General features: G+C 46.2%; 1 protein-coding gene across 1 annotated transcript; it reads right to left on the bottom strand.

Moving 5' to 3' along the window:
- Window positions 1–332: 332 nt before the first annotated feature.
- LOC103304827 (zinc finger protein 234-like) lies at window positions 333–27851 on the bottom strand. Its single transcript, XM_054710334.1, has 8 exons — window positions 27815–27851; window positions 20433–20525; window positions 19433–19559; window positions 9884–10569; window positions 9435–9799; window positions 2587–2734; window positions 2109–2502; window positions 333–2015 (listed from the first exon to the last, which is right to left on the bottom strand). Exons 2-8 carry the CDS (start codon window positions 20445–20447, stop codon window positions 1162–1164), a joined length of 2589 nt encoding a protein of 862 aa, XP_054566309.1. The 5' UTR covers window positions 20448–20525; window positions 27815–27851; the 3' UTR covers window positions 333–1161.

Below are 27851 nucleotides of genomic sequence, written 5' to 3'. Positions count from 1 at the left end.
CTATTGTGACACATTCAAAGTGTCAAAAGTGAGCCCCTGCCTTAACACTGATAAAAACTAATTGTGTAACATGTTTTTTAACTTCTTGTAAAACTTAAAAAAAAAAAAACTTTTTCAGTATGTACTGTCAGAAAAACCACAAAAGATAGTCAATCACACTGTACACAATCCTTAGAAAACCAGACAGGGCCCCAAATAATAGGGACCCAACTTGAGAGGCTATGGGGAAGACAGAAGCCATTTGCAATAGGGTAGTACTATGTTAATATTGTGGATGGGAATACGAGTGTGTGTTTTTGTATTTCAACAAATGTTCATTTCCCTGAATTAATTTTATTTGCCAGGTTTTTCCTCTGGATACGATTTCATATACTGTACATTTTTTCCTTTTGTTTTATTTAACATACAAGTACTGAGCACGTCTACAAGAGTGAGTGAATGTTAAGATTGTGCAGACGTGACAGCAAAGTCCCTGCCCTCATGGAGCTTACACTTTACTGGGCAGAAATTCTGGTATGCCCATCACTGCTGGAGGCTAAAGACAGTAGTTAGCATAATAAATGCGAGAAGTTCATCAGAAGGCTGATGGACAACTTCAGCAGGGCTGAAGATCTGCATATTATTACCTGCTGCCAAACAGCTGAGGGCAATTCCCCTAACCTGATAATCCTTTATTGTTTACCAAACCTTGCCTTGGATATGTGTATCTGCTTTGCTAAAGGGAAAAATGTGTTAATAAAAAGCTGTGGGTTTAGAGATTCAGGGAGCTTAGTCACTAGAGCTAAGTTTCTGCCTGGCTTTCCCCCATGCCTTTCAAATTTATATTTCATGTCTAGTCTCTATTCATTTATGTCACAGCCCCTTCTCCAGATTCCTGAACCCTCATTGCAGAAAGACTGAGGCACATCACTGCACTTTTGTTAAAGGCCAGACCAAACTCTTTTCCTTCTAAGCACCATTTCCTAAGTGTCATCTAATAAATGTCAAAGTTCTGAATGTAGTGTTTATTGTGCCACTTATAAGGGTTCTTTGCTGCATAACCTGCTGAAAACTGAGATGTTTTCAGCTAATGCTTAAACACTGACTAAACTAAAACAACTATTTTCTCTCCTGTGAGACCTGGTGATAAGAATTCAGGTTGCATGTGAGTTTTTAAAAACATCATTTTGGAGAACTTCTTTCCTCTGACAATTCTTTGATGTTTTTACCACTCTCATCATCTTTGTAAAGCGAATCACCAGCATGAATTTTGTGATGACTTACAAGATTTGATCTCCAACTGAAGCTCTTACCACACATCTCACACTTGTAAGGTTTCTCCCCTGTGTGAACTCGCCCATGATACTGAAGTTGTGAAGACCGACTAAAGACTTTGCCACACGCATCACACTTGTATGGTTTCTCTCCAGTGTGGACACTCTGATGAAGCTGAAGACTCGAGGCCTGACTGAAGTACTTACCACACTCCCCACACTTATATGGTTTCTCTCCCGTGTGGACCCTCTGATGCATGTCAAGATTCAAGCTCCACTTAAAACCCTTCCCACACTCCTCACATTTGTACGGCTTTTCTCCAGTGTGGACTTTTTGATGGGCTTGAAGGTGTGAACTCCGACCAAAGCTCTTCCCACACTCATCACATCTGAATGGCTTTTCCCCACTGTGGACTCTCTGATGGGTCAGAAGATGTGAGGCCTGCCTGAAGACCTTCCCACACTCCTCACAATTATATGGCTTCTCTCCTGTGTGGATTCTACAATGGATTTTAAGATCTGCTCTACGACTGAATCCTTTCCCGCATTCTTCACATTTGTATGGTTTCTCCCCAGTATGGACCAGCTGGTGAACCTGAAGTCGTGAGCTCTGATTGAAGCCCTGCCCGCACTCTTCACACTTATAAGGTTTCTCTACACAGTGGGCCTTCTGGTGGATTTGAAGATATGAACTCTGACGGAAGCCCTTCCCACATATGTCACATTTATAGGGTTTCTCTCCTGTGTGGACCACCAGATGAACTTGATAATGGATTTTCATCCTGAAGCTCTTCCCACACTCCTCACATTTGTACGGTTTTGCTCCTGTGTGAACTCCCTGATGGGCTTGAAAACTTGAACTGTAAATGAAGCCCTTACCACACTCTTGACATATATACGGTTTCTCTCCAGTGTGGATTCTCCGATGGGCCTGGAATTGTGAAGGCTGTATGAAACACTTACCACATTCCTCACATTTATATGGTTTCTCTCCTGTGTGGAATCTCCGATGGATATGAAGATTTGAACTACAAGTGAAACATTTCCCACAGTCTTTACATTTATATGGTTTCTCTCCCGTGTGGACCATACAATGGCTATTAAGTGCTGACCTACGACGGAAGTTCTTCCCACATACATCACATTTGAATGGTTTCTCCCCAGTGTGGATTCTCTGATGTTCCTGAAGATGTGAAGCATGAATGAAGCCCCTTCCACATTTTTCACAGTTAAAAGGTTTCTCTCCTGTGTGCAATTTGCAATGAACAGTAAGTGTTGATTTTCGACTGAAGCCTTTCCCACACTGCTCACATTTGAATGGTTTCTCTACAATGTGGACGTTCTGATGCGTTTGCAGATGTGAACTCTGACTGAATTCCTTACCACACGCATCACACTTATGGCGTTTCTCTCCCAAGTGAACTCTCTGGTGAATATGGAGTGCTGAGCTGTAACAGAAGTTTTTTCCACACTCACTACATGTATGAGACTTCTCTCCTGAATGTATTTGTTGATGAAGTTCAAAGTTGGAGACGTCACTGAAAGATTTTTTACATTCATTATACTGGTAAAGTTTCTGGCCTGTGTCAGTTATAAATAGTCCTGCTCCAACGTGGCCAGGCGAATCACCTTGTTTGGGAACCTGAGAACTCTTTACCAGGAAGTCTTGGTGCCTGATTAAGTCACTTGCAATCTGTTGCCAGATGTGCCAGCAGGAAAGCTCTCTATGGGGTTCTGCTTCTGGAACAGTCTCTGTCTCACCTGGGATGTTTCCTCCTATAAAGACAGAGAACGAAGAGAAATGAACAACTGAAGGCTTTGTTCAGTGTTTTCACAATTTCACATTTAAGAGAGAGCCCGAGACGTCAGTGCATCCAGGGAATACACATTTTGTCTTTTCCACTGGGTGTCACATTCTTTGGTTTGCATGTCTATAGACACCAAGAGGTGGTCCAGTTGGCTCCTATGCACTAAGCATAATGAAACCCATTGGTACACACCAGGTCTCCTATGTGAGGTGCAAGTTATATGTCAAAGATTTAATTTAAAATTTTGGTAAGATTCAGTGTTAACCAATGGCCATCTATATATATAAAAGCCTAATATGACAAGTGTCCTTCCCTCTATCCGACGGGCCGCTATGATGCGCACTGACCACCAGGGGGCAAATGCTCAACGCAGGAACTGCCATGACACACAGAGAAACGGCTCCGCGGACCTGGCGCCCACAAATCAACACGTGGCTTCCCCCAAGTGGGACACAGGCCCCACCACCACCCTGGAGTGATAGCCCACCAAACTGCAGAGACCCCATGGCACAAAATGCAGCCCACAGCCCAGCCCAGCCCGGAAACGGTTGCTGTGGGCAGTGGGTAATGACATCACATAGCAATGCCCGGCTTCCTCTCCCTAGCGACGACTAGCCCCCTTGCAGTTTCTTCAGCCCAGGAACATGACTTGCTTTATAGCCAGGTGGAAACACTTTACACTGTAACCAAATGTCTGTGAAGCGTTTTCCTGTGCCTCATCTCATTTGATCCTCACAGAAGTCGTGGAGTAGGTAGATAGGAGACTCGATGGAACCCTATTTTCTTTTCATTAGCCAGAAAACAGAGATTTAGAAAGCTTAGAAAGTTGACCCAACTAAAAAGAAGTAAGAAATGGTGGACCTTGAAAATGACTTCAGTCCCTGGCTGGTTTGGCTCAGTGGATAGAGCGTTGGACTGTGGAACAAAGGGTCCCAGGTTTGATTCTGGTCGGAGGCACGTGCCCGGGTTGCAGGCTCGGTCCCTAGTTGGGGGCATGTAGGAGGCAGCTGGTCGATGATTCTTTCTCATCATTGATGTTTCTATCTCTCTCTTTCTCCCTCTCTTTTCCTCTCTGAAATCAATCTATAATAATAAAAGCATAATATGCTAATTAGACCGGACAGCCAAACAACCTTCTGGACAAAGCCGGGGCTGCAAGGGCTGAGTCCCTTGCACAAATTTTGTGCATCAGGCCTCTAGTAAAAATAAAAAAAAGAAAATGACTTCAAGTTTTCTCACTGAGCAGAATATAGCCAAACACTGCTGCAATTAAATATTTTACCCTTTGTTCTTCATGCATGATCTGCAATAATAATCTGCTTTGTGTTGATATATGCTGTTGTGTTGTTGACAATTACCTGAAAGAGAAGTTGGGGTGCTTCACTGGGCTGGAAAAAGTTTAGCTAAATCAGAAAGCAGGTCTAATTAAGCAAGTTAATACTATATCTATAAAAGGCTAAGTTGACTCACACATGAGCGATACATATAAAGCTCTCGCTGGCGCCAATCACATGTATGTGTTTTGATCTGTCATTGTTGATCATGAATTTGATTGACACTTTTATTATAGAGAAAGGGCAAATAGCGATATTAAAAAATTTCTTCTAATTGATTTCCTTTCAATGTGCACGAATTTGTGCACTAGGCCAATAGTTTCTAATCAATAACAAAGTTAGTGTAGAATCTTGAATAGTAAATCATGTAGTTAATAAATTATGTAGATAGAAAAGTTACATAAATAAAATATGAATCAAATAAAACTTTAAGGAAAAACAATAACAAATACTTTGAATTTTAAGTTCATGTAATATAATCTAATATCCAATACTTTAAAATATTTATATTTACATGTTCAAAGTATTCCTGAAATTCTGAAACTCGTACAAACTTTTGACCATATCCAGTAATTTCAGTTTAGAAATGTATTTTCTAAAAGATTTACCCTTGTTGGTATTCCAAAAACACTATGTTTATACAAAGTTATCTAATCATCTGGAGATTACTTTCTCAATAAAATTTTCAATTAGTTTAAAAAGTACTTCTCTTAAGACTCAACAATAAGAAAACAAAGAATAAATGAGTCAAAAGCTTTAACATACACCTTACCTAAGAATATATATAGATGGCAATTAAGCATATAAAAATATATTCCAGCCGAAACCGGTTTGGCTCAGTGGATAGAGCATCGGTCTGCGGACTGAAGGGTCCCAGGTTCGATTCCGGTCAAGGGCATGTACATTGGTTGCGGGCACATCTCCGGTGGGGGGTGTGCAGGAGGCAGCTGGTCAACGTTTCTCTCTCATCGATGTTTCTAGCTCTCTATCCCTCTCCCTTCCTCTCTGTAAAAAATCAATAAAATATATTTAAAATATATAAAAATATATTCCAGCCCAGCCAGCATGGCTCAGTGATTGAGCATCGACCTATGAACCAGGAGGTCAAGGTTCAATTTGTGGTCAGGGCACATGCCCAGGCTGCAGGCTTGATCCCCAGTGGGGGGCGTGTAGGAGGCAGCCCATCAGTGATTCTCCCTCATCATTGATGCTTCTAATTCTTGCTCCGTCTCCTTCCCTCACTGAAATTAATAAAAAGAAAAAAGACATTCCACATCTTATGTGATCAGGGAAATGGAAATTCAAACAACAATGAGATACCACCAGACACCTATTAGAATGGCTAAAATCCAGTATACTGACACCACCAAATGCTGGTGAAGATGTGGAGCAACAGGACCTCTTATTCATTGCTGGTAGGAATGCCAAATGTCCAGCCACTTTGGAGGACAAAACTAAACATGCTTTTTAAAAATTAATTAATTTTTTTATTGATTTCTTACAGAGAGGAAGGGAGTGAGATAGTTAGAAACATCGATGTGAGAGAAATATCAATCAGCTGCCTCCTGCACACCCCCTACTGGGGATGTGCCCGCAACCAAGGTACGTGCCCTTGACCGGAATCGAACCTGGGATCTTTTAGTCAGTCCGTAGGCTAACGCTCTATCCACTGAGCCAAACCGGTTTCGGCTAAACATGTTTTTATCATACCATCTAGCATTACACTCCTTGGTATTTACTAATTGGAATTGAAAACTTAAGTCCACACAAACATCTGTGCACAAATGTTTATAGCAGTTTAATTCATAACAACAAAACTCAGAAGCAACCAAGATGTTCTTCAGTAGGTGAATAAACTGTGGTATATCCACACAATGGAATATTATTCAATGCTAAAGAAGAAATGATCTAACAAACCATGGAGAGATATGAAGGAAAGGAAAATGCATATTGCTAAGTGAAAGAAGCTAATCTGAAGACTACATATTGTATGATTCCAAGTATAGGACATTCTGGAAAAGGCAAAAGTATGGAGACAATAAAATTTCAGTGGTTGCCAGGGGTCAAGGGAAGGGAGGGATAAACAGGTGGAACACGGAAGATTTTTTGAGCAGTGAAAATACCCTATACAATACTATAATGGTGGATATATGTCATTATACATTTGTCCAAATCAATAAAATGTATAACACCAAGAGTGAACCCTAATGTGAAGTACAGACTCTGGGTGATGATGATGTATCAATGTAGAGTCATCAATTGTATTTTGTGGGGATGTCAATAATGTAAGAGTGTGTGGGTGTGTGAAGGTAGGGGATATATGGGATAGCTTCTAATTTCCTCTCAATTTGGCTGTGAACGTAAAACTGTTCTAAAAAAATGACCTGTTTTTTGTTTTGTTTTTTTAAATATATATTTTATTGATTTTAGAGAGAAAGGGAGAGGGAGAGATAGAAACATCAATAATGAGAGAGAATCATTGATTGGCTGCCTCCTGCACGCCCCCTACTGGGGACCTAGCCCGCAACCCAGGCATGTGCCCTGGGCCGGTATCGAACCGGGGACCCTTCAGTCCATAGGCCAATGCTCTATCCACTGAGCCAAACCAGCCAGGGCTGACCTGTTTTTTTTAAAAGAAAGTACTTCTGAAAAAAATTTTATAATGGAAAAATTCACTCCCCTTCCTGTAGGAATAGTCAGTTAAGAGCCTCCTCTGTTGCTCCAGTAGACATATGATAAATAACCTCTACATAACTCCGCCTTGGGTCATTTTATTGGAAAGTTACTTCAATAGAATCAGGGGCATAGAATGGGAAGTGGATTGATAATTCTCAGGGGGAAAGGGGTGTGGGGGGTACAGGAAGAGACTGGACAAAAATCGTACACTTATGGATGAGGACAGTGGGAGGGAGGTAAGGGCAGAGGGTGGAGTGGGAACTGGGTGGAGGGGAGCTATGGGGAGGAAAAAAGGAGAAACAATTGTAATAATCTGAACAATAAAGATTTATTAATTAAAAAAATAAAGATGTGTCACATGCATTAACTTATTTGTGTATTCAAATAACCAGAAAAAATTTTTGAATATTGATGGAGTCCTATTCCTTAATTTTGATCTTATATGATAATATAGCACAATCTTATTAGGAGTCCATAACTGTAAATGATTCATATTAATCATTTTTCAAATTCCTTTATACATAATTTACCAGTTTGATCAAATTGATGCTCATTGAGAAATTAAAATACATAATGGGATTAAAAATGGAAATACCACCAAATACTCCTTGCTAAAGAAGATCATTACTATGAGTATCACTTTCCACATTTTATTTTTATACATACATACACAGATTTATGAACTTAATTCCACAGTCCGAGTTCACAAAGCCCATATTATGTTCTTCTTCTGTTATTACATGTCCTTGCCATCACTTTAATGACTCCAAGTTATTTTGGAAATATATAATTTAAACAAATTTTTACTGACGAACACTTGTTATTTCCATTCTAAAAATTGTGTGGCATTACTGATATGGTCTTCATTTTTCATCATTTGAATCTCATAATCTTAAATTCTTAAACTATGACTTCTAAATTACACATTGTTATATTTTCCAAAGATGTGTTTTTACCAAAAAAGAAAAGCATGTAAATGTCATTCCTATGCAAGTAATGAATACATTTGATGAAATTACCAAATCCCAACAACTTTTTCTGGTATTTATTTTATGGGGATAAGGGAAGAATATAGGAAGTTGAGATACTAAATGTCCTTCAAATTTAGCATAGCCCCTACCAGAGAAGTTTGACAAAAGAAATAATACAAGCACTGGCTGGTATAGTTCAGTGGTTGGAACGTCAGCCCATGCACTGAAGGGTCTCGGGTTTGATTTCTGGTCAAGGGCATATACCTGGGTTGCAGGTTAGATCCCAGTTCTGGTTGGGGTGCGTACGGGAGGCAACCAATCAATGTGTCTCTCTCACATCGATGTTTCTCTCCCTTCCTCCCTTACATTTTCTCTAAAAATCAATGGAAAATAGAAAATATCCTCAGGTGAGGATTAACCCCTACTCCCATCCCCCCTCCCCCCAAAAAAAAGGAAATAAAGAAATGCATGCTACAATTAGAAGGCAATCATATCAAAGCCAGCATGGAAAAACAAAGACTTAAAATTCAATGAATTCAAGATTACGAAAACTATTATCACTGGTGCTAAATCTGACCCTTTTAATGGGTTACTTTGAACCCTTGCCTTAACACCGTTGAAAAATGTCAATCGTGATATGTGCAGTAGCCAGTTATTGCAAAGTTAGAACTGTTTGGACTGTGAGAAAAACCAAAAGATGAATTTCTACTATATATACTAACGGAACACCAGACAGAAACCCAAATAATAAGAACCCAACCTCAGAACAGAGCCAGAGGGTAGGCCAGGAGCCAGCTGCAAGGAGCCTACCAAAATAACGCTGTGGCGTGCAGGACCCAGTGTATTTCTGTATTTCAACTCATGTTTGTTTCCCTGAATTGTTTTTTGCAGGTTTCCTCTTCCAGATACAGTTTTTAAATATTAGATATTTCCTTCCCTTGACTGACTTAACAAACGAGTGCTGCATACATATACAAGGTGCTAATCAATGTTAAGGTTGTGTAGGATCAGCAGCAAACACGCCCCCTGCCCTCAGGCCCGCACCGCACCACTTGGGTAGTCTCAGAATCACTGGGATATGTTGAGCCATGGCTGAAACATTCCCTTTAACGAAACAAAGGTTTTCCTTCTTCTGAGGATGGATGAAATGTATCACCAGCATGGCTTCTGGAATGAATTCTAAAGTATGAACTTGACTTGAAGTGCTTACCACATACCTCACACTTGTAAGGCTTCTCCCTCGTGTGAACTTTCTGATGAGACTGTAGATGTGAAAACTGAGTGAACAGTTTACCACACACATCACATTTGTACGGTTTCTCTCCGGTGTGGAGTCTCTGATGAAGTTTAAGGTGTGAGGCCCTACTTAAGTGCTTACCACACACCCAGCATGTATATGGTTTCTCTCCTGTGTGGATGCTCCGGTGCACTTCAAGATCCAAGCTTGTCTTGTAGCCCTTCCCGCACGCCTCACACTTGAATGGCTTTTCTCTTGTGTGGACTTTCAGGTGAGCTTGGAGGTAGGCTTTCCGACCAAAGCTCTTCCCACACTCTTCACATCTGAATGGTTTTTCTCCACTGTGGACTCGCTGGTGGGCCAGAAGATGCGAGGCCCATCTGTAGCTCTTCCCACATTCCTCACAACTATAGGGTTTCTCTTCTGTGTGGATCCTCTGATGGTAATAAAGATCTGCCTTAGAGTAGAAGCTCTTTCCACACTGGTCACATTTGTACGATTTCTGTCCCGTGTGAATGTTCTTGTGGATATGAAGATGTGAGCACCAACTGAAGCATTTCCCGCACTCTTCACATTTGTACGGTTTCTCTCCCGTGTGGACCACACAATGGCTATTAAGTGCTGACCTCTGACGGAAGTTCTTCCCACATATATCACATCTGAACGGTTTCTCCCCCGTGTGGACTCTCTGGTGGTTGTAAAGATGGTAAGCATGAAGGAAGGTCCTCCCACATTCCTCACACTTATAAGGTTTCTCTCCTGAGTGTAATTTGCAATGGTCACTAAGTGTGGCCCTACGACTGAAGCCTTTCCCACACTGCTCACATTTAAATGGTTTTTCTACAGTGTGGACTCGCTGATGGGTTTGCAGACGTGAGCTCTGACTGAATTCCTTACCACACTTATCACACTTATAGCTTTTCTCTCCCAAGTGAACTCTCTGATGAATACGGAATGCTGAACTATAAAAGAAGCTTTTCCCACACTCACCACATGTATGAGACTTCTCTCCTGAGTGTATTTGCTGATGGAGATCAAAGTTGAAGATATCACAAAAGAATTTGTTACATTCATTTCCCCAGTGAGGTGTCTGGCCTGTGTGAGTTATAGATAGTCCTGCCCCAACCTGGCTGGTTGAATCATTATGGTTAGGGAACTGAGAACTCTTGATCATGGAGTCTTGACTCCTGATTAGGTCACTTGCAATTTGTTGCCATATTTGCCAGCAGGAAAGTTCTTCATGTTGTTCTGGTTCTGGAACAGTCTCCATCTCATATTGGACCTTGCCTCCTATAAGAAGAGAGAATTTATAGATGTGGATAAGTGAAGAGTTTGTTCAGTGTCTTCAAGATTTCACATTTAAGGAAGAGCATGAGCCTTCAATAAATCCAGAGTATTCACAGTGTCCTTTGGATATGTGTCATGGTATCTGGTTTACAGAAACTAAGTAGCAGTCCAGCAGGTTCTTCTCCACTAAGCATCAATGAAACAAATTCAGAACCACACCAAGTCTCCTATGTGAGGTATAACTTAGAAATCAAAGACTTCGTAACAAATATAGTAATATGATACATGTTAATCAGCTGCTGTTTCTATTGACTTTTATAATCAGTGTAAAGTCTTCGATAGAAAATTATGAAGCAAATATATACACAATGAAGTATGAATCAAATTTTAAGGAAAAGCAGTAACATAATCAATACTTTGTATATTTGGATTTACGTTACACATCCTTATATTAGATATCTTACCCAATAAGGGATCTGGCGTTTGCCTTCCATATCTGAGAGAGAAGCTCTAAGCATGTGAAATGTCATGTCTGGAAAGATATGAGGGTCTGGGGCCACGCTGGCTGGTATAACAATATGATTTTGGAATGAGGCTAACAACACCAGAAAGACCAGATTGTGATTGTGGATAAAGCTTTTCGTTACCTGGTGGTGCGAATAAAGAGACAGAATAACCTCATAAAACTATTCAAGGTATACTGGCCATGTGATGGAACCCCATCGCACTGAGGCTTCGGTGAGCTTCCCTGATTGGCAATACCCTGTGTAATTTCACACCTTTATGTTGGAAAGTAACACAGTAACACGTCCTTGATCCACACAGAGAGGACAGTGGGAGCTCTGTGTCTGGCTCTTCTCTAGACTCCTTTTCCCGTGCCCATTCTCTTACTTAATTGTAAGGTGAATCCTTCCCTTTAAAAACACTAACCATGAGTATAACAGCATTCAGTGAGTTCTATTAGGCCATCTAGAGACTCATTCAAAGTGAAGTAGTTTGGGAACCACCCCCCACAAACTTGCAGTTGGTGTCAAGTGCAGGAGGAGGAGTGTAAACTGTCCCTCTAAACTTTGTTGGCTAAACTCTTTACAATCCTATATGTAAAAAACATAGAGCTGTTTGTATCTATATATGCAAAGTAAATTCTAAGTAATACGTAATATGTGTAGTTCATCTTATTGTTCTGTGTTGATACCCAACCAAAACAAATAGAACCAAATATTTGCACATGCCTGGGTTGTGCAAATATTTCAGTTACCTCTTTTGTTTTGGTTATATTTGTGGAATATATACATGTGGAATATAATCTACAGGAGGAGAATTATAACCAAATTGGTCCCTCTGGGGATCGAGCCTGCAAGTGGGGCATATGCCCTGACCAGGAATCAAACCATGACCTCCTGGTTCATAGGTCAATACTCAACCACTGAGCCATGCCAGTCGGGCAACAGAATTGTATTTTAAATAGTGTGGTCAGAAGGCCTGTGTCATGATATTGAAACTGAGCAGGCAATGAAAGAAGAAAGAAAGGGCCAGTAGTATTTGGGGTGAAAGAGCATTCCAGGCAGAAGGAAGTGAAGGACGCTGAAGGAAAAGCTTGTGTAGTGTACTTAACCATGGTCCCTGAAAGATGTCCACGTCCAATCCTCAGAACCTATGAACATGTCATTTACACAGTAAAAGAATGGGGTTGCAGATGCAATTAAGGTTGCTAACCATACAAATGGGAAGAGCACCCAGGATTATCCCAGAGGGGCCAATGTAATCAGAAGGGTCCCGAGAGGCGGGAGACAGAAGAGGGGTAGAGGAAAAGTCCAGACGAATGGTCAGAAATGCAACATCGATGGCTCTGAAGACAGAGGAAGGAGAACGAGAACCAAGGAATTGGGAAGGTCCTAGATACTAGCAACCCAAGGGGAAGGGCCCCTCCTAGAGCTTCCGGAAAGACACACGGCCCTGCAGGCACCCTGACTTAGCTCAGGGAGACGTCACACTTCACACCTAAAGAACTAAAATAGAATCCAATTTTGTTGTTAGCTCTGCTGTTTATAGTAATTTGTTACAGCAGCAACAGGAAATATATAGACTCCCTGGCAGGTCTGAGGAACAGTAAGGGGGACAATGTGGGTGGGGAAAATGGAACAAGAGGAAGAGGACAGGAGATGTATTTAGAGAGGGAGTGGGGACCCAGAGCAGACCACCGGGGACTCCAGACTCCAAGAGCCACTTTAAGTGGTTGGAAGAAAAAAAAACAAAAACATAAGAGAATTTTTAAAAAATTCTAATCCTCATCTGATGACATTTTCATTGATTTCATTGACAGGGGAAGAGAGAGAGAGAGAGAGAGAGAGAGAGAGCGAAACATCAACTGGTTGCCTCCCATACATGCTCCATCTAGGGCCCGAAATCGAACCCAAAACACAGGTATGTGCCCTGTCCAAAAACCTAACCTGTGACCTTTCAGTATATGGGACAATGCTCCTACCAACAGAGCCACACCAGCCAGGGCTGAATTCCCTTTTCTTTGGATTGCCATATTCACCATCCAACACTTCTCTCCCCTTACTAAGTGGGCCATGTCTTGTTTGAATGTTTGATGCCCGGTGAACATGCAAAGTCACATGCTTAACACCAAGACATTCTAGGTAAACTTCCTTGGAAAATTAGGTTCCCACTGCATACTCTCCCAGCAATCAGAAGCAGTGTTTTTCAAACATTTTTTTTCTTAAATGACCAATGTGAAGAAATGCCATTTGTCAAGACCCATACGGGTGGGTTATCTCTGGAGCACCCCCATGCCTTTCTTCCCTCCCAGGTGGGCATCCTTACTTTTCTCTCCTAAACCCTAAAGGTCCCCACAAGACTTGCAACCAGGGGCGCAACGGACAGCAGCAGCTCATCCTGGGCTCACCCCCTGACCCTGTTTCCGAGGCCCCCATTTCCTCTGACTTTTCAATGAGCTAACAGCAGCCCCACCATGGCTCACTTCTTCCCTACAGCACTGCCTCGGCTCTCTCCTGTTGCTTCTACCCTAAGTCGTTCTTTTGTTTCACTGTCCCCAGCTTTAATAAACATACTGTCAAAATAAAATTTTAAAAAGACCCATACACATATGTAGAATGAGCTAGGAAATACTTCCTCCTTGAATATTTTGGAAGAGTGTGAGAGGATTAGCAATCTAATTTTATTTCCTTAAAAACTGAGAGTAGAGGAGAAACCAAGATGGCGGCATAGGTGAAACACCTAACCTGCAGCCGGGCACAACAATTTCAAAGGCACAACTAGAGGTCAGAACGGACATCGTCCAGAACCACAGGAGAGCTGGCGGACTGAAATGCCCACAGCTGGGGGGAAGGAGAAGGCCACGGGGACAATCGGGGGAGCCGTAAAAGCCTGAGGTATGGAGAAACTGGCGGAGACACGAGCACGCGCGCCTGCGGGGAGGATGGAGCCGGAGAGGAAGGGGCGGCTGACGGCCTGGCCGGCGTTCACTGGCAGGAAGGAGATAAAGGCTCCGGAGTGCGCTAAGCGCCGGCTCCGACTGCACTGAGCGCCAGTTCCGGGCGAAACCCTGGGAAGCCAGGCGCAGGCTGGGGGAATGAATCTGGGCTGTGGGGTGCAGGCACAGAGGAGCGGGGGAAGGCAGAGCTCCAGAGGCGCGCACGGGAAGGGGCGCAAAGGACGGACTGTTGCCTGCGCCACTGAACTGCCCTAGCGGGAAGGAGACATAAGCTCAGGACCGTGCTGAACCCCAGTTCCGACTGCACTGAACCCCAGTTCCGGGCGAAACCCTGGGAAGCCAGGCGCACGCTGGGGGAATGAATTTGGGCTGTGGTGGCGGAGGCACAGAGAAGCGGCGGCTCCAGACGCGCGCACTGGAAGGTGCGCAGAGGACGGACTTTTGCCTGCGCCACTGGGTGGCCCTGCTGGGAAGGAGACAGGGACGCCAGACTGCGCTGAGACCCAGTTCCAACTGCACTGAAACCCAGTTCCAGGCGAGAATCTGGGAGTCCAGATTCATTAGGGGAGGGACTGGACTGTTTGGCAGTGGGCGAAACTCCAGGGCGCGTTTCTCTCAGAGGTGTTTGCAAGGAATACAGAGGGACACAGACACAGGAGCCTCATAGGGCGGGGCTGACAGGAAGCCAAGGTTGTAGGCTCCACCCTGTAGCTCCGCCCCAGCCAAGCTGAGCAGAAGCTTTTTCCTGCTGAGTGCCTCAGGTAGTGGCTGACCCACACTGCATTGGAGACCCAGAAACGAGGGCATCTAGTGGTTGGTGGGAGATGACACCAGATTTCAATCACTTGCATAAGGGAGGCATTCTAGAGGCAGACTCAGTGAGCGCCAAGGCATTGCTGCATCAAGACCCGGCCCACAAACATGTCTCCTGCACAGCAACTCTTCCTATATGGACAAAGAGGGTCCTCACGGCCAATTGACCCAAAAGAGGGTCCTCACGGCCAGTGACACCAACAACAATCAAGACTTAACTGTACAAAGGAGGACCAAGATGGAGACATAGGGCGGCAGCCTGATCGTTGCCTACCACAACAATATTGAGACTACGACGGGAGAGCAGAGCAGACACCAGCCAGAAAGACCGGGGGGCTGGCTGAGCAGATGCTCTACAACTAGAATAAAAGAGAGGGGTACGCAGGATGATGCTGATGCCGGTGACCCAAAGTCCACACTTTAAGAACTATGGCTCAGGCGACACAATGGTGGCCAGGAACATGCTCGGCGCAGTTCCCCCGGCGGTCTCCGGCTGAGGGGACGGCTCCACTCGCTGCCGAGAACGGACAGACGAGCCCCTGGGAGACATGGGGTGGGAGACTCCGTGCTTGCTGACCTCCGAGTCCTTCAAGAATCTCAATGCCCCGAAGTGGCCAGGTGCGCACGCTCAGCGACTGGCCACCGTTGCAGACCCAAGGGCCGACGCAGCGACACCGGACCAGCCCACCGCCGGGCACCGGGCACACCGGAGCCTTGCCGAGCCCGCCGCCCAACGAGTTCTGCGGCAGCCGCCCTGGAGCTCTGAGAAAATGACCGAAGGAATTGCTGAGAGGGAATTGACCAACAGGAATTGGGATCAAGAAGACGAAACCCCGCTGAGACCCGAGTCCAGGCGAGCCTGCGAGCCTCTGGGCTCAGATGTGGTCACACGCCTCTGGGTCTAGGTGAGGCCTCACGCCCCTGGGTTCGGGTGAGGCCACGCGCCCCTGGGTCCAGGTGAAGCTGGATTCCGGGTTCGGGTGAGGCCATGTGCCCCTGGGTCCGGGTGAATCTGAACCCTGGGTCCGGGTGAGGCCGTGGGCCCCTGGATCCGGGTAAGGCTGGGTCCCGAGTACGGGTGAGGCCGTGAGCCCCTGGATCCGGGTGAGACCACGCGACCAGGGGTCTGAGAGAGGTAACGCGCCCCTGGGTCCGGGTGGCTTCGTGCACCTAGGTCCAGGTGAGGCCACGTGCCCCTGGGTCTGAGAGAGGCCACGCACCCCTAGGTCCGGGCGAGACCATGTGTCCCTGGATCCGGGTGGGGCCTCGTGCACCTAGGCCCGGGTGGGGCCGCGTGCCCCTGGGTCTGGGGGAGGCCAGGCGTCCCTGGGTCCGGGTGAGACCGTGTGTCCCTGGATCCGGGTGAGCCCTCGTGCGCCTAGGCCCGGGTGAGGCCACGTGCCCCTGGGTCTGGGGGAGGCCAGGCGTCCCTGGGTCGGGGTGAGACTGTGTGTCCCTGGATCCGGGTGAGACCTCATGCACCTAGGCTTGGGTGAGGTCACGTGCCCCGGGGTCTGAGAGGCCAAGCGTCCCTGGGTCCGGGTGCGACCATGTGTCCCTGGAGCCGGATGAGGCCTCGTGCACCTAGGCCCGGGTGAGCCCAAGTGGCCCTGGGTCTGGGAGAGGCCAAGCGTCCCTGGGTCCGGGTGAGACCATGCGTCCCTGGATCCGGATGAGGCCTCGTGCACCTAGGCCCGGGTGAGCCCAAGTGGCCCTGGGTCTGGGAGAGGCCAAGCGTCCCTGGGTCCGGGTGAGACCATGTGTCCCTGGATCCGGGTGAGGCCTCGTGCACCTAGGCCCGGGTGAGCCCAAGTGGCCCTGGGTCTGGGAGAGGCCAAGCGTCCCTGGATCCGGGTGAGACCATGTGTCCCTGGATCCGGGTGAGGCCGCGTGCACCTAGGCCCGGGTGAGCCCAAGTGGCCCTGGGTCTGGGAGAGGCCAAGCGTCCCTGGGTCCGGGTGAGACCAAGTGTCCCAGGATCCGGGTGAGGCCTCGTGCACCTAGGCCCGGGTGAGCCCAAGTGGCCCTGGGTCTGGGAGAGGCCAAGCGTCCCTCGGTCCGGGTGAGACCATGTGTCCCTGGATCCGGGTGAGGCCTCGTGCACCTAGGCCCGGGTGAGCCCAAGTGGCCCTGGGTCTGGGAGAGGCCAAGCGTCCCTGGATCCGGGTGCGACCATGTGTCCCTGGATCCGGATGAGGCCTCGTGCACCTAGGCCCGGGTGAGCCCAAGTGGCCCTGGGTCTGGGAGAGGCCAAGCGTCCCTGGGTCCGGGTGCGACCATGTGTCCCTGGATCCGGGTGAGGCCTCGTGCACCTAGGCCCGGGTGAGCCCAAGTGGCCCTGGGTCTGGGAGAGGCCAAGCATCCCTGGGTCCGGGTGAGACCATGTGTCCCTGGATCCGGGTGAGGCCGCGTGCACCTAGGCCCGGGTGAGCCCAAGTGGCCCTGGGTCTGGGAGAGGCCAAGCGTCCCTGGGTCCGGGTGCGACCATGTGTCCCTGGATCCGGATGAGGCCTCGTGCACCTAGGCCCGGGTGAACCCAAGTGGCCCTGGGTCTTGAAGAGGCCAAGCGTCCCTCGGGCCGGGTGAGACCATGTGTCCCTGGATCCGGGTGAGGCCTCGTGCACCTCGGCCCGGGTGAGCCCAAGTGGCCCTGGGTCTGGGAGAGGCCAAGCATCCCTGGGTCCGGGTGAGACCATGTGTCCCTGGATCCGGGTGAGGCCTCGTGCACCTAGTCCCGGGTGAGCCCAAGTGGCCCTGGGTCTGGGAGAGGCCAAGCGTCCCTGGGTCCGGATGCGACCATGTGTCCCTGGATCCGGATGAGGCCTCGTGCACCTAGGCCCGGGTGAGCCCAAGTGGCCCTGGGTCTGGAAGAGGCCAAGCGTCCCTCGGTCCGGGTGAGACCATGTGTCCCTGGATTCGGGTGAGGCCTCGTGCACCTAGGCCCGGGTGAGCCCAAGTGGCCCTGGGTCTGGGAGAGGCCAAGCATCCCTGGGTCCGGGTGAGACCATGTGTCCCTGGATCCGGGTGAGGCCGCGTGCACCTAGGCCCGGGTGAGCCCAAGTGGCCCTGGGTCTGGGAGAGGCCAAGCGTCCCTGGGTCCGGGTGCGACCATGTGTCCCTGGATCCGGATGAGGCCTCGTGCACCTAGGCCCGGGTGAGCCCAAGTGGCCCTGGGTCTGGGAGAGGCCAAGCGTCCCTGGGTCCGGGTGAGACCATGTGTCCCTGGATCCGGGTGAGGCCTCGTGCACCTAGGCCCGGGTGAGCCCAAGTGGCCCTGGGTCTGGGAGAGGCCAAGCGTCCCTGGGTCCTGGTGCGACCATGTGTCCCTGGATCCGGATGAGGCCTCGTGCACCTAGGCCCGGGTGAGGCCACGTGCCCCTGGGTCTGGGAGAGGCCAAGCGTCCCTGGGTACGGGTGAAGCCAGATCCTGGGTCCGGGTGAGGCTGTGCGCCCCTGGATCCATCCGGGTGAGGCTGGGTCCCAGGCCCGGGTGAGACCACGCGCCCCTTGGGTAGGGGTGAGGCCACGTGCCCCTTAGTCTGGGTGACGCCGTGCCCCTGGGTTCGGCCGAGACCAAACCAGAGGGAGTTGGACCTCCATTACCACCATTTGTCCACCATCCAGTGCTGAGGGGTCAGTGCTGACATGTACACATAAGGAACTACTGGACATTGAAATTGGGTCTCAAAAGAACTGTTGGTCCAGGGGGAAGCTCGCTACAGATTGATGCATTTGCCTGTCAGCATAACTATTATTGCTCGTCTCACATTCAGTTCTTATTAGTATATATCTAGTGACATATGATCTCGCTCATCTAGGGGAAATGATGAACAACATAGACTGAGGAACAAGAACAGAACCAGAAGCAAGGAGGCATCGATCGGACTATCGGGCCTCAGAGGGAGGATAGGGGAGGGTAGGGGGAGGGTGGGGGGGAGGGGGAGAGTTCAACCAAAGGACCTGTATGCATGCATATAAGCCTATCCAACGGTTAAGTTCAACAGGGGATTGGGGCATGCGTGGGGAGAGGGGTGGGATGGGAATGGGGGGATGAGGACAAATATGTGACACCTTAATCAATAAAGAAATTTAAAAAAAAAAAAAAAAAAAACTGAGAGTAGGGCCCTGGCTGGATGGCTCAGTTGGTTGGAGCATCGTCCTGTACACCAAAAGGTTTCAGGCTCGAGTCCAGGTCAGGGCACATACCTAGGTTTTGGGTTCAATCCCAGGTCGGGGTGCATGTGGGAAGCAACTGACCAATGTTTCTCTTTCTCTCTAAAAATCAATAAAAACATATCCTTGGGTGAGGATTAAAAAAAAATTGAGAATAGGTCTCAATTGGTTTTAAAACTCATGATAGAGTCAAAAATTGGTAAGACAGAGCAGTATGCTGTGCATTTATAATTCCTTAACAAAACACAAACTTGCCTGTTGATAAAAACCAAACTAATTCACTCGCTGTGTCCACTATATATTAGAAAAGTCAGACCCCAAACTCAGGGAACCATTACAAGGGCTCCAAAGCCTCGAACACCCAAGGATACAAAGCTACTCCTGGGAGCTGACATTGAGTCACAGAGCGCCTGTCCTCACCCACTGAGACCAGGTTCCGGAAGTTCTCCAGCATCACGTCTCGGTACAGCTTCCTCTGGGACGGGTCCAGCAGCCCCAGCTCCTCTTCCGTGAAGACCACAGCCACGTCCTTGAACGTCACTTCCTCCTAGGGCACCAAACACATGTCAACTCAACCAGCATTGAGCAGATGCCATCTGCTTATGTGTTCTTCCAAACAGAATGGCTAATATTCCTTGACCCTTGCTTGGTTTCCTGTGTGACTGAAGCAGGTTTCTCAGTTTCTACCTGTTTAAGTGAAACATGAAATCAAGAACCTCCTTATCCAGTAGCTCAAAGGAGTAAGTGCCTGGCATATCCAGCAAGACTGGACTTTTACTTTTTTATTGATTTGAGAGAGAAACACCAATTTGTTGTTCCACTCATTTATGCATTCACTGGTTGCTTCTTGTAGGTGCCCTGGCCAGAGATCGAACTCGCAACCTTGGTTTATTGGCACGACACTCTAACCAACTGAGCTAGCTGGCCAGGGCAAGACTAGACATTTTTTTAAAAAATATATTTTATTGATTTTTTTTTTTACAGAGAGGAAGAGAGAGGGATAGAGAGCTAGAAACATCAATGATAGAGAAACATCAATCAGCTGCCTCCTGCACACCCCCTACTGAGGATGTGCCCGCAACCAAGGTACATGCCCTTGACTGGAATCGAACCTGGGACCTTTCAGTCCGTAGGCCGACGCTCTATCCACTGAGCCAAACCGGTCCCGGCAAGGCTAGACATTTTTAAAAAATATTTTTATTCAGGCGCAGCCACTGCAGGGAGGATCTGGGAACCCAGCTGCCTGGGCTCCAGTTTCCGCCCCAGCATCTTCCAGCATCAACACTAAAAGCGAATACAAAGTAAACAGGTCTTTAAATGCCTGGTGTTCTCCTTGAGTCATCTCAGGAAAGGGAAAAATACGTGATCTTCTGAGTAGTGAGATGGAATTTTAACAGTAAAAAAAGTGAACCATATGCACCTTAAATGTGGTCATTCTTTTCTTCTTCTGCAAATGTAGGTTCCTGGCTGAGATATGGAGAGTCCTGGCAGGCAGACCTGTGCCTGGTAGCGTCTGAAAAGACAGGAAAAGGTCATGAAAGGGTGACCGGGGTGTTGCTCACCTCCATGAACACTTACTGTGAATTAGCCAAGGAGCCCCTTTCGTGAGGTGGCTGCTGCCGTTCACAGCTTGGCGAAACCTCAGCAGGGCCTCCATTCCTGCGCCACACACACACTGGCACCATCTCCAACACTGCCTTGTGGTACCCAAGGTCACAAATGAGACTCTGGTATGATACAAACTGAGACAATAGAATGTCCAGAGCAAGGATCATCTCTGGGGCAGCAATATATGGGCTCAAATCCTAGTTCAGCACCTCACTGAGATGGGTTGTCCTGGGCAAATTAATAACATCTCTTTTCCTCAATTGTGTCATATATACAACTGAGAGAATATTAGTTCCAATTTAATTGAACTCTTCAGAGCTGGGAAGCACTTTAAATACTAAAAGGATTTCGTATTTTTATAGCTATAGTAAAAAAGATGTATTTTTTTCAAATTTATAAAAAAGATTCCTTTATTAACCTTTTTTTAAAATTTAATAAATCTTTATTATTCAGATTATTACAATTGTTCCTCTTTTTTCCCCCATAGCTCCCCTCCACCTAGTTCCCACCCCACCCTCTACCCTTACCCCCGCCACTGTCCTCATCCATAGGTGTACGATTTTTGTCCAGTCTCTTCCTGCACCCCCCACACCCCTTTCCTCCCAAGAATTGTCAGTCCACTCCCTTTCTATGCCCCTGATTCTATTATATTCACCAGTTTATTCTGTTCATCAGATTTTTTATTCACTTGATTTTTAAATTCACTTGTTGATTGATATGTATTTGTTGTTCATAATTTTTATCTTTACCTTTTTCTTCTTCCTCCTCTTCTTAAAGAATACCTTTCAGCATATAATACTGATTTGGTGGTGATGAACTCCTTTCACTTTTTCTTATCTGTGAAGCTCTTTATCTGACCTTCAATTCTGAAGGATAGCTTTGCTGGGTAGAGTAATCTTGGTTGTAGGGTCTTGTTATTCACCACTTTGAATATTTCTTGCCACTCCCATCTGGCTTGCATAGTTGCTGATGAGAAATCAGCTGACAGTCATATGGGTGCTCCCTTGTAGGTAACTAACTGTTTTTCTCTTGCTGCTTTTAATATTCTCTCTTTGTCTTTTGCCCTTGGCATTTTAATTATGATGTGTCTTAATGGGGTCCTCTTTGGATTCCTTTTGTTTGGGGTTCTGTGTGCTTCCTGGACTTGTAAGTCTATTTCTTTCACCAGGTGGGGGAAGTTTTCTGTCATTATTTCTTCAAATAGGTTTTCAGTATCTTGCTCTCTCTCTTCTTCTGGCACCCCCATAATTCGAATGTTGGTACGCTTGAAGTTGTCCCGGAGGCACCTTACACTATCTTCATATTTTTGGATTCTTTTTGCTTTATGCTTTTCCGGTTGGGTGTTTTTTGCTTCTTTGTATTTCAAATCTTTGACTTGATTCTTGCGATCCTCTAGTCTGCTGTTGGATCTCTGTAAAATATTTTTTATTTCAGTCAGTGTATGCTTAATTTCTAGTTGGTCCTTTTTCATATCCTTGAGGGTCTCACTAAATTTATCGGCCTTTTCTAGAAAATTCTTGAAAAACCTTATAACCGTGGTTTTGAACTCTATATCCAGTCGTTTGCTTTCCTCCATTTCTTTCATTTGTGATCTGTTTCTTTGTCTCCGCATTTTGGCTGCTTCCCTGTGTTGATGATGAGTGGCTTTGTGTGCTAAGTGTCCTATAGGGCCCAGTGGCTCAGCCTCCCCAGTTATCTGAGGTGGACACTGTTGTAGCACTCCTTTGTGGGCTGCGTGCACAGTCTTATTGTAGTTAAGCTTTGATTAGTGTTGGTATCACTGGGAGGAACTGACCTCCAGGCCAATTGGCTGTGAGGATCAGCTGTGTCTACGCTGGTAGAACTTCTGTGCTGGAGACACCCTTATGAGACAAGACTCGCAAAAGCCTCTGTGCTCAGCTTGGATGGGGCGGAGTCTCAGGGTGGAGCAGACAGCATTGGTTTCCCGTCAGCCCTGCCCTAATAGGCCCATGTGTCTTAGTGTCCCGCGGTAATCGCTGCAAGCACCTCTGAGAGAAAGCCGCCCTCGAGTTTCGCCCGCTGCCAGACAGTCCAGCTTCTCCCCGAATGAGTCTGGGTCCCCAGAGTCTCGCCTGGAACTGGAGTTCAGCGCAGTCAGGAGCTTTTGTCTCCTTCCTGCTTGAGAAAGCCAGCTGCGTACTCAGTTGCCCAACCTCTCTGCACACACGCGACTCAGTACCTCTGCCTTCTGCAGCTCCTCTGAGTCTCAGTGTGCTTTTCTCTTTCCTTCTAGTTGTAGAATTTCCACTCAGCCAGCTTTCCTGTGGTTCTGGATGATGTCCGTTTTGTCTTTTAGTTGTTGTTTTGAAATTGTTGTGCGAGGCAGCAGTTTAGGTGTTTACCTATGCCGCCATCTTGGTTTCCTTTCAAAAATATGGTATTTTAAATATGAAATTGTTATATAATGTGATCATTACCAAAAGACATTGTATAGTAACTGTACTTCTGAAGTGATTGTTCTGTTCTGTGAAGGTCACCATAACTTCTGAAAAATCTGTTGGCTCTGCCTCACTGTCTTTTCTAATAATGTGTAACTTTAGCAATAATTTTTAAATTACCATAGACAACCGTTTTCTAAAAAAACAAAAAAAAATAGTTTCTAGTATCTGATAAGAAACACAAGATTCTGGAAAAGATTTGTGAAAAACAGTTTCTCAAAAAGTTATTCCTAAAGTTACCAATCATCAAGCAATTCCACTTCTAGGTGTCTATCCAAGAGGAATGAAAACATAAAAACTTACACCTAAGTGTTTATAAAACTGTTATTCATAAGAATCCCAAACAGGAAACAACTAAAATGTACACCTGTGTGGGTGAATGGATAGGGAAAGTGTGGTATATCCACAATAAAATATTCACGGGCAATAAAAAGGAATGAAATTATGATATATACTACAACAGTGGTCGGCAAACTCATTAGTCAACAGAGCCAAATACCAACAGTATCAATGATTGAAATTTCTTTTGAGAGCCAAATTTTTTAAGCTTAAACTATATAGGTAGATACATTGTTATTAACTTAATTAGGGTACTACTAAGCTGACCTTTGCTAAAAACTCGAGGGGCCAAAGAGCCGCATGTGGCTCATGAGCCACAGTTTGCCAACCACTGTACTACAATATGATCTTGAAACATTATACGTTAAAGAGCCAGTCTCAAAAGACCACATATTGTAGTATCCCATTTAAATAAAAGGTTGAAAAATACAGAGACAGAAGTATGCTAGTGGTTGGTCTGAGATGTGAGAACGAGGATTAACTATATATGAGAATAAGCAGAGAGAGCCAAGATGGTGGTGTAGGTAAATGCCGGTACTCACATCCTCCCACAACCACTTCAAAGTTACAATTAAAATACAGAACAACCATCATTCAGAACCCCCTGAAATCTGGCTGAATGGAAGTCGTATGACTAGAAAAGTAAAGGAGAAAGTGCATCAAGACTGGTAGGAGGGGCGGAGGCACAAAACAGGCTGGTCCGACACACATGTGGTGTTTTTTTTGTTTGTTTGTTTGTTTTACTCGGGAGGGATAGATATATTGGCTGTGGAGGTCTCCCATGAGGAGCAAGGGGTCCCAACCCCCCACCAGACTCCCACCCAGGGTTCCAGGGCTAGGAAGAGAAGTCCCTGTATTTTTGGGGTGTAAAAACCACCAAGGATTGTGGCTGAGTGATATGGAGGCTGCTGGAGACCCAGCAGTTCCTCTTAAAGGGCCAACACAGGAGTTACACAGTCCCGCTCTCTCTGAGCTCCAGCGCTGGGCAGCAGCACTGGGGAAACCAGGGACATATGGGAGGAACTGGATTGTCTGGCATTGGGGCAGGAACATGGGGGCGGCTTTTTCCCAGACAGGGGTGCTCGCAGGGGTCATTGTTCCTATGCTGGGACCTCCCTCATTCCAGAGCTGACTGGCAGCCATATCTGAGTTTCCATCAGTGAGGCCCACACTGTTCACTCCACCCTGGTGATTCCCTGACACCCTGCCACATCCAACTTGCAGCCCCACCCAAGTTGTTTTCAGTGGCTTTTCCATCTGAATGGCCTGTTCTGGTTCAGGCTTCAGACTTTCCTAAAATCTCTCAAGAAGCAGCTTGTGTCAACATGCCCCATATCTATCAATAACATACCCAAGACTTGGTACTAGCACCAGCCTGCCTTGTTTCACAGTTTGGCCTAGCCTGGACACCTCCAAGCCCAATACAAATAGCAAAATAGCAGCCATCTGCAGATCCCTCTGTAGCTCCTACTGGGTGGCCCCAGGCAGTGGCAGACTTTGCACCTCCCAGAAGGCCCCAGAGCCAGTGTACCTGGTGGACAGCTTCAGACTATACCAGATTACAACTCTACACATCACACATCACACACTCAAGGGGCAGACTCAGTGAGCACCAAAGCCCCACCAAAGCAAGTCCTGCTCCATAAGGGTGTCTCCTGCACAGTGGCTCTTCCACTGTAGTCACAGCTGGTCCTCACAGCCAACTGGCCTGGAGGTCAACTCCTCGCAATCAAGACTCAACTACAACAAGACTGTGCACACAACCCACACAGTGGCACACCTAGAGGGCCCAGCTCAGGTGTCTGGGGAGGATGAGGCACTGGGCCTTACAGGACACCTATTACACATGGCCAATCTATCAATTCCAGGAGACATAGGAACTCAAATTAATACACAGAAACAAACACAAGGAAGCAGCCAAAATGTGGGATAAAGAAACATGTGACAAATGAAAGAACAGAAGAAATCTCCAGAAAAAGAACGAAACGAAATGTAAGCAAGTAAACTACTAGGTACAGAGTTCAAAACAATGATTATAAGTTTGCTCAAGGATCTTAATGAGAGGTTCAAGACTTTCAAGGAACTTAATGAGAATTTCAAGAATCTTAGTGACAATTTTAAAGATATGAAAAAGGACCAGTCAGAAATTAAACATTCACTAACTGAAATAAAGAATAATTTACAATGATTCAACAGTAACATAGAGGATTCCAGAATCAAATCAACGATTTGGAATTTGAGAAAGCAAAAAATAACAACAACAACAACAACAAAAAAACATCAGAAGAGCAAAAAGAAAAAAGAATTTAAAAATATGAAAATAGAGTAAGGAGCCTCTGGGACATCTTCAAGCCTACCAACATCCGAATTATGGGGGTGCCAGAAGAAGAGAGGGAACAAGATACTGACAACGTATTTGAAGAAATAATGACTGAAAACTTCCCCCCACCTGGTGAAAGAAATAGACTTACAAGTCCAGGAAGCACACAGAACCCCAAACAAAAGGAATCCAGCCGAAACCGGTTTGGCTCAGTGGATAGAGCGTCAGCCTGCAGACTCAAAGGTCCCAGGTTCGATTCCGGTCAAGGGCATGTACCTTGGTTGCGGGCACATCCCCAGTAGGGGGTGTGCAAGGGGCAGCTGATAGATGTTTCTCTCTCATCGATGTTTCTGACTCTCTATCCCTCTCTCTTCCTCTCTGTAAAAAATCGATATATATATATATATATATATATATATATATATATATATATATATTTCTTTTTTTTAAAAAAAGGAATCCAACGAGGACCACACCAAAACACATCATAATTAAAATGCCAAGAGCAAAAGACAAAGAGAGAATATTAAAAGCAGCAAGAGAAAAACAGTTAGTTACCTACAAGGGAGCACCCATATGACTGTCAGCTGATTTCTCAACAGAATCTATGCAGGCCAGACAGGAGTGGCAAGAAATATTCAAAGTGATGAATAGCAAGAACCTACAACCAAGATTACTCTACCCAGCAAAGCTATCATTCAGAATTGAAGGTCAGATAAAGAGCTTCACAGATAAGAAAAAGCTAAAGGAATTCATCACCGCCAAACCAGTATTATATGAAATGCTGAAGGGTATTCCTTAAGAAGAGGAAGAAGAAGAAAAAGGTAAAGATAAAAATTATGAACAACAAATACATATCTATCAACAAGTGAATCTAAAAATCAAGTGAATAAAAAATCTGATGAACAGAATAAACTGGTGAATATAATAGAATCAGGGGCATAGAAAGGGAGTGGATTGACAATCCTCGGGGGAAAAGCGGTGTGGGGGAGGGGGGGCGGGAAGAGACTGGACAAAAAGCATACACCTATGGATGAGGACAGTGGGGGGAGGTGTAAGGGCATGGGGTGGGGTGGGAACCGGGTGGAGGGAAGCTATGGGGGCAAAAATAAAAGAGGAACAACTTTAATAATCTGAACATAAAGGTTTTTTAAAAATAAATAAATAATAAAAAATTTAAAAAATAAAAAAATTTTAATGGTTAAAAAAAATGAATATGCAGAATAGAGCAAGAATAAGGAACTTATATTAGAACAAAGCAGCAGCTTGGGTGTTGCAAGGTCACGTTCCTTAGGGGATGGCAAAGGTCCATCAGGCAGCTGACCTAACTGGTGCTAATCTGGAGATTCCTGATGGACTAGTTTAAAATTCCACTTTTGGGAGTGCCGTTGTCAGTAAGTCTCAGTTTGGTGACAGGAGGCTTAGCCTAATTGACTCCTCTGGGGGCCCCGTCCTGTTTTTAACATCTCTGTCCGAGAAATCAGAGATGTTTGGTGCCTTCCCCACTCCCTCCTCCTTCCCAGCCAGAACAGGTTTGGCAGTCTAGCTTCCTGCAGAGATCAAAGGGAAATGCCTCGGGCACCGCAGCTGGAGCCCTCAAGCTTATAGAGTCTAAACCCATGGGACTCCACGGTTTTCAGGGAAGTGAGCACTTCCCAAACCTAAAAAGTACTGACGACCAGAAGCCACCATTCACCACCTGCTAAGAACTGCCTGGAGACTTTTACTTAACTCCCGTGTAATACTGAAACCACTGTATTAAGGAGGATAGTCATGCCACCCCAATTTTACAGAAAGACATCGGAGACAGGAATTTGGGTAATTCGTTCCAAGTTCTACCTCGGGGAAACCCCAGAGCGGGTGGAAGGTGCGCGGCCCGGGGAGGCGGAAAGCGCTGGAGACAGAGGACCCGACCGCCCCAAACGCAGACGGGCTCCGCCGAGGGGAATGCCCGCCGCCCAAGCCCTGACACCCCCGCTTTCGGAGACAACCTCTTTCTCCTAAGTCGACGGCCGCCCGGGTTATACCAGGATCCAGAGAAGTTCGGAAGGTTGGGCAAACACGGAGCCGACTTACCACCGGAGCAGGGAATGCGGACGGTAACCTGGGCACC

Source organism: Eptesicus fuscus, chromosome 21, assembly GCF_027574615.1.
Source record: "Eptesicus fuscus isolate TK198812 chromosome 21, DD_ASM_mEF_20220401, whole genome shotgun sequence".
NCBI lineage: Eukaryota > Metazoa > Chordata > Mammalia > Chiroptera > Vespertilionidae > Eptesicus > Eptesicus fuscus.
Note: the sequence above shows the minus strand (reverse complement) of the source record. Positions and strands in the feature narration are given on the sequence as shown.

Bases quoted from the DNA above. Each gene is read 5' to 3' on its own strand.
- LOC103304827 (XM_054710334.1), bottom strand. The intron at 2,735-9,434 runs ATGCTGGGTGTG...GAAGTCTCATAC, and splicing joins ACAGGAGAGAAACCATATAC to ATGTAGTGAGTGTGGAAAAA. The intron at 2,016-2,108 runs GTTTTCAAGCCC...TCCATTATCAAG, and splicing joins GGGCTTCATTTACAGTTCAA to TTCATCTGGTGGTCCACACA.